Source organism: Puntigrus tetrazona, chromosome 16 (assembly GCF_018831695.1).
Source record: "Puntigrus tetrazona isolate hp1 chromosome 16, ASM1883169v1, whole genome shotgun sequence".
Taxonomy (NCBI): Eukaryota; Metazoa; Chordata; class Actinopteri; order Cypriniformes; family Cyprinidae; genus Puntigrus; species Puntigrus tetrazona.
Window position 1 is genome coordinate 26,182,005 of NC_056714.1, and position 7,500 is coordinate 26,189,504.

The window sequence follows — 7,500 nt, forward strand, 5'->3', positions numbered from 1 at the left end:
TATATATATATATATATATATATATAATATATTTGAAAACAAGATATATATATATACGTTAATCGGATATGAAGTGTTTGAGGTCAGTAAGATCAATTTTTTTCCCATTTTCATTGTTTCATTATCAAATAAAAATTGTGAAATATTACTAGGATTTAAAATGAGTGTTTTAAGTTATGATATATAGTAAGATGTAATTCATTTCTGCATTTTTTGATCGAATTTTCAGCATTCTTTTCAGCATTGAAAGTTTTATTAGAGATCTTTTGTAACATTATAAATGTCAACTTAATGCAGTTTTGCTGAATGTAAGTAGCAATCCTACCGAGCCCAAACAGCAGTGTATTTATCAGACTAGACATTAAATGTGACCCTGGAGTCTTAAGCTGCACGGGTATATTTGTAGCAATAGCCAAAAAAAACACTGTATGGGTCAAAATGATCGATTTTTGTTTTATGCCTAAAATCCTTGGGATATTAAGTTAAGATCATGTTCCGTGAAGATATTTAGTGAATGCATTTTTCATAATATGCCTCACTAAGAAATTAATTCGCTCTAATTTAAAGGTGATTTTTTTCAACGTCTTGCACCCCCTGCTTCCAGATCAGTCGCATCTCGGGCCGATATTGTTCGATCCGAACAAACCAAGCATCAACGGAAAGCCATTTATTTAGCTCGCAGGCGATGCATGAATCGAAATGTCGCAAGCGTCGCTTCTAAAAAGTGTTTGCGCCGTTCCCGAACGGGGCGGGAAGATCCGACCCACGTCAGAACAAACAAAGGGTTGCCAGATGTGGCAAATGTGGGGACGGATTTTTTTTTTTTTTTTTTTTTACTTAGCAACCAAGTGCAATCCTGAAAACAACAAGCTACAGAACAATATCAAGGAAGGACATCACATATGTCTGAGCCGGGGGGAAAACGCAAAACAAATGTGAAGGTGCAGAAATCCTCTGCCCTCTAGTTGCAGAAAAGCGAATGTCGTCAGTGGTTCGCCTCCTCTGTAACCGTTTTCTCGGCGTCCGTCTGCGTGACTCAGCCCTTTGTCAGCATTGCTTGGCAACCGCCGAAAGAGTGCACGCTTACAAGCGCTTGCATGCGCAGGGCAGGAGGTGACATCATTTCCTGTGAGTCACCGGCGAGCCGTTTTCCCTTTTAAAGCTCCCATCCTGTGCTGCCCGCCTCCGGCTCATCCTCCCTTTCACTTCTGGAGCCCAAGTACGGCAAACTGGGCGGCACTCGGCCACAAAGAGCGGCAGGCCGGTAATTACAGCCTTCGGGTTTGAGGCTCAAATCGAGAGGCTTTCGGCTCAGGTTGGGTTTACAGAGAGCTGCGTTACATTTATATAACTTCATTATGTCCTGGATCAATAGTAGCTGCTCTCCTTATATAACACATCTGATGACTGGTCCATTCAAGGAGGCTGCTGGAGTACGTTAACGGTTAGATTTTGTATTTCTAGCGTTAAAAGGCACGTGAATTGAATCGGGCAGCGCTGAATCATAACTAGTAGAATGAAGCGCATAAAAACAGACTCACTGCTGGCAAAGGGACACAGCTTTCAACTGATCAGTTTCCATGTTTCTAGTCGGTGGCAATTTATGAATTTAAAAGCTTGATTTCTAGCGGATAAGATGCAACATAAAACAGAAAATGCAAAAACAATACAGAAAATAAAAGTAAATAAAAAAATATATAAAACTTTATAATAAGGTGTATTGTATTATATTGTATATTGTATTATACAAATATACAACTAAATATTACATACAAAAAAAAAATAAATAAATAAATTATATATATATATATATATATATAAATATATATATATATATATATATATATAAAATAAATAAATATATATATATATATATATATATATATATATATATATTTTTTTTTTTTAGCTTTAGTTTGTTTTATTTATGGTATTTTCTGCTAATCAATGCTGCATTTATTTCAACAAAAATTAAACACAGAATATAGAGCATACTTATTTTTAAATGATTTTTCCCCCTCATTTATTTGCCATTATCTGCATTCTTTCTTTTTGATGCCAGATTATTATTGTTGCGTAAACTGGATTATTTTTTTTTGTTTTTATAATAATATTTTTCCCTTCCGAAAATGTGATACTATACTATGTCATGAACACGAAAGCGCGTAAATAACAGTAAAGTAACACCGAATTGATTTTACATAACGGATTATATATAATCGATATAAAACTGTGCAAATTGCATGCCACACAGAAGCGAATTTGAATTGAGGAAGCAAACGGGATTTCTGCCTCTAAACAGCACTTAAAAATAGCACAAACTGTTTGGTTGCCTTCCAGCCTCCCGTCTACGTGACTACGGTTTCCAGACAGCGCGATAGTTGCTTCTAATGTGCCAGTTATTCACGTGAGTAAAAGGCTTCTCAGGCCGACTCGTGTCTCCATCGAGACGCATAGGTGACTTGATGAGAGCGGCTGAAAGTGTGTGAAGTTCTCACAGCAGTAATAGACGGCTTCTTCCCATCACCGGCCGGCGGGTGAGTGACATCCGCTCCGAGGAAGATCACCGGCTGCTGGAACACTGCCGACCTGCCAAAAGATTCAAACAAAGAGTTCAGTTCAAAGCTTCGGACCAGCAGGATCTTGAACATTTCACTTCTGCTCACCAAGCTCCAAAACACATTTTTACCGCTCAAAATGAACGCTTTCTATTTGAATCGATTTTAAATTCTGAAGTGTTCCGTGTCGCATGATTCTTCAGAAATAATTCTAACGCGCCGAGTTGCTTTTCAAGAAATTATTATTATTAACATCAATATTTAAATCAGTTGAGTGCATTTTTGGCCAAAAAATTTATTAATTGATTTGATTAATAAATACTAAAAACTTTAAATCTTTCTATCTGAGATAACAACATTATACGCTAAAGAAATTACAGAAATTAATACTTTTATTTAGTGATAAGTGATAAAAACTTTAAAAAATATATTTATTTAATAAAAAAATTCCATTTATCAAAAGAAACCTGAAAAACCAAAAACGTAGCCGTTTTCTAAATTATAATAATAATAATAATAATAAATTATTTCTGAGCAACATGACTGGAATAACGACGCTCATCATTTAGCTTTGAATCGCACACAATTTTTTTTTTTTTTTTTTTTTTAATATATTCAAATAATTATTTTAAATAGTAAAAATATTTTTCAAACTCTCCTATCACGGATTTTTTTTTAAATGGTCCTTTGTGCGGCGTGTAACGCAGCTCTAAGCAAACGAAAACATCCTGCAAAGTCGACTCACTGAATCAATGAATCATTGAAACGAGTCGTTTTTAAAACAAATCCCAATCTTCTTCAGGTTTCATGGAACATTATCGTATTAAATCACCCACGAGGTGGTCTGAATGAAAATGCCAATTCGTTCTCTGCCACCAGGTGTCTCTTTTGGAGCATTAAAAGCGCTCAAACACTGCTTTTTAAAATGAAATCACTGGAAAAATGAATCGTAAGACATATCGTTTAGGAAACATCAAGCAAATAAGGTAAAAATACATGCATGTTATGAGAATATGAACTTTTCGTAACCCCATAAGTAGGGCGCATTAAAACGGTACCGTTCTTACTCTACTTCGCATCACATAATAAACGCTAGATTCACAAATCTAGCATTAAAAACTCTTGCTAGTGCGAATCTAAACGCCCTCACCGTTGATGCGGAACCAGGATGTTGTTGATGCCGCCGAGTTTGACGTTGATTTTGAGGCAGAGGTTGGAGAGCGTCTGAGGCGAGGTCTTCACCACGTTCTTCACCTGAACGCACTGAGTGGCCATCCCTAGAAGAGTGTCTCCCACGCGCTTCACCTCGGCTGCACGGATCAAACGTGTGTGTGTGTTAGTGTGAGGCCGTCCGGCGGGAGGCGGGCTCTGCGTGCGCCGCTCTTACCGTAGACGGGTGTTTTTCCGGGCAGGATGACGATGATGAGCTGCAGGCCGGAGTAGGTGTTCTTCAGGTGTCTGAACATGGGCTCCACGCTGTCTGCTCCCTGTGCGTACTTACAGAAACACGGCTGACCCTGGATCGGCATCCCAGCGTCCTTCGAGATCTTACGCAGCTGGTCCGTGAAGTTCCTGTGGAAGAGATCTTCGCATTAACATTACGTTTCGTTGCTGATTTACTACCAAGAAACATTTCATGCTTTAAATAAATAAATAAGAAATAAATAAATAAAAATTAAATATTTATAATCTCATTTACAAACCCTGAAGAAAGTCTTGTCGCCTATCCAAGTTGTAGGAACGACAAATAATAACTTCTAATTGATCATTTGGAATCGGAAGTGGATTTTATGAAAGGCAAAGGCCTGTAGACTACGCATATTTTTATCAAAACAAAATCTTATCATGCATTGATTTTTAATGATTTGATAAGGACAGAGAAGTCCTAAAGAAAGGTTTATTATATTTATGTTTATTTGTGTTTAAATGTTTTGCCAAGGTTTCGACCAATTCAGTGTTACAATAAAATATTAATTTGAAAATGTTGCTATGATTTCCATTACACTGTAAAAATAAATACTTGAACGCTAATAAAAACACTTATATTTATGGAATTTTTACTGTGAATTCTGTCTTCATTCTTTGATTTAATAAAAAAAATGCTACATGGCATTTTGCTAAAAAAAAAAAAATAAAAATCAAATTTCCAAGGTTTTGAACAATTTGATATTACAATAAAATAATAACTGCTATGATTTTTTTTTTTACATGTTTAAAATATGATTTGATATTTCTTTCAGGATGAAAAACAAATATCAAACAAAATGAGCAACAGGGTTATGACTGTTAACTAAAACTAAAACTCAAGGCATAAAAAAACGTTTTTTTTTTGGAGCTTGAAATAACATAAACATTAACTGAAATAAAGTAAAACTAAAGTGAAGTGAACTAAATTTCAGATTTTAATTTAGCAATTACATTAGTAAAACCTAAATTAACATGAAATTAAAAAATTAAAAAAGGACATATAACAATAAAACTGATTCAGTATATTAAGAAAAGCTATAATTGCATCTCAGTGACACTAAATAACACCGATATTTTTTATTGCAATTGTATTGTAAAACAAATAATTGTAAATATCAAGTAATACAAATATTTAGAATTTACATTGAATATTTAATGGTAAATATTTAGGTCTTAATTTCATCATTTGTAAACCGTAATCCACTGAGCATTCATTTAAATTTAAAAAATGTGCGTTTACACGTTTAAGTGGTTCTCTTGAAACTAATAAAGCATGTATTTATTTAGCTAAATATAATTACGATTTCTGATTGTGGTAGAGTATGTATCAGATTAAAAACTAAATGTCAAAGTGGCATAAATCAAACGCCAAATAAGCGTGGTTTCGACTGATACACAAGCGACAAGCGTGAAATGCATGAAAAAGGGAGAATTTTTCATTATTGCCAACGTGAAAACGGCTAAGGGAAAGCTATAAAACACGCCAAAAATGCAAAGTGAGTGTAGTATACGTGGGTTTCCTTACTTGAGCACCTCTTCCCGACACTGTTTCTGCGGCGCGAAGCAAGCGATGGCCCAGACTTTGATCTCGATGCCGTTGTAGAACTGCTTTCCTCTCATGTCCCACACGCCCTGGTTAGGAGTGGCGATGGCACGGTTCTGTTCACGGCAGACAGAGACGGAAATCTCACACTCGAGGTGATGATGAAGCAGCGCTGGAAGCCTCGAAGCTCTTCTCAAGTAGCTTACGATACCAGTCAAAGGTATGGAGCGAGTAAGGTTCTTTCACGTTTCAGTACAATATTTCGAAATATCTTTTTTTTATTGTTATATGTGGTACAATATAATCAGTTCCTGTGATCAAAGCTGAATATTCAGCAACAGTCTTCAGTCTTTAATACGACGATCTGAAACATTTCTGATTATATTTAATGTTAGAAACGGTTTCTGCCGTTTTTCAAATGTTGCTGAAATACAATCTTTGCAATAACACCTCTCTGTTTCATTTCATTCTTATTCTTTTCAGTTTAATTATATTAGTTCTGTTGTTTTTTTTATTTACCCCTAAGCAAAATCTTATAATGAACGTTTCTTGAGCGGCAAATCGTTATATATTAGAATGATTTCTAAAAAAAAAAATCACGGTTACTTGAAATTGCCGTATTTCACAATATTACCGTATTTTGACTAAATAAACACAACCCGTGCGGAGAAGCGACATTTTCATATACGCATGCGTTCCAAGCATTTCCCGAGAATTGAGCCCATTGCCGTGGCGATACAAGCGTTGTGATTTACTGTACTTTACCGTACAGCTCCAGCTCTTACCCGACCGCCGTACTGCAGGATGGGAGCGGGAAGGACTCTCCCCGTCACCTCGGCCATGTCGTCCTTCACTTTGATTCCAAACTCTTGAATGTAGGGATCCAGGTTGAAGTTAGCGTTCTTCATCTGAACAGAAAAGAAAAGAAAATACATATATGCAAGATAGCGAAGATTACGAGCTGCATGCGCGTCCCTTACACATTACTTCCACAAAGTGCATCTTTACTGACTGAAACAGGAGAGTTGAGATAAATATCTAATATAATAATAATAATAATGTTACGGTAAAGGTAACGGCACAAAAGATGACAAAAATATCAATAGCGTACAATAACGTGCAGTATATATATATATATATATATATGAGGGTTTTTAAGATTTTTATTTAGGGTTTTTAGATATTTTTGGTGTTTCAAAGATGTCTTTTCTGCCATTTAATATAATTTTTTTTTTTTAATATGTGCATACGTTTTTCTGAATGTTATATAATAATAATAATAATAATAATAATAATAATAATAATAATGTTAGAGGTAACGTCACAAAGATGACAAAAATATCAATAGCGTACAATTACGTGCCGTAAAAAAGATAAATGATTTTTTTTTATTTTGAATTGCTACGTTTGAAAGTATATATATATATATATATATATATATATATATATATATATATATATATATATATATATATATATATATATATATTGTAAAATACAAAGTAAATGCAACTATGCATGACCTAACGCAAACCAACAATGCATTTTCTGAAATTAAAACAATTTTCACCACCTAACAAAACTTTTTGGAAAGCGCTGAACCAAAAACGATCGACAATTTACTGATTCAGACGTTCCATAACGTTCATTTATTGGTAAGGCTCGTTTATTTCCTCCAGGAACGCAGGGAGAAACATGACGAACGAATCAGGCGGCCTCATGATGATCGCGGATCACGTCACCTGGAAACGATGATGTCACTTCCCGCTCATATTTACAAAATTCCTGGAAGCTGTGATGTCATCCTCAGACATTCTTTTTTTTTTTTAAATGAACCACAAACCATTATAAATGGGAAGTTTCTATTTTACGTTTACTGGAGATGAGAAGCAGAAGGAGATTAGTGCATTTGGTTTTGGATCGATTCATTTA

The 7,500-nt window shown here is 35.0% G+C and overlaps 1 protein-coding gene across 1 annotated transcript in view; it reads right to left on the reverse strand.

The window, feature by feature from the left end:
• ago1 (argonaute RISC component 1) overlaps window positions 1-7,500 on the reverse strand; it is a 27,518-nt gene that overhangs the window by 4,873 nt on the left and 15,145 nt on the right. Inside the window, exons 10-14 of the mRNA XM_043262044.1 lie at window positions 6,354-6,476; window positions 5,551-5,684; window positions 3,946-4,130; window positions 3,709-3,868; window positions 2,499-2,589 (exon numbers count right to left, since the gene is read on the reverse strand). Coding sequence (XP_043117979.1) covers window positions 2,499-2,589; window positions 3,709-3,868; window positions 3,946-4,130; window positions 5,551-5,684; window positions 6,354-6,476 — 693 coding nt within the window. The remainder of the gene's footprint in view (window positions 1-2,498; window positions 2,590-3,708; window positions 3,869-3,945; window positions 4,131-5,550; window positions 5,685-6,353; window positions 6,477-7,500) is intronic.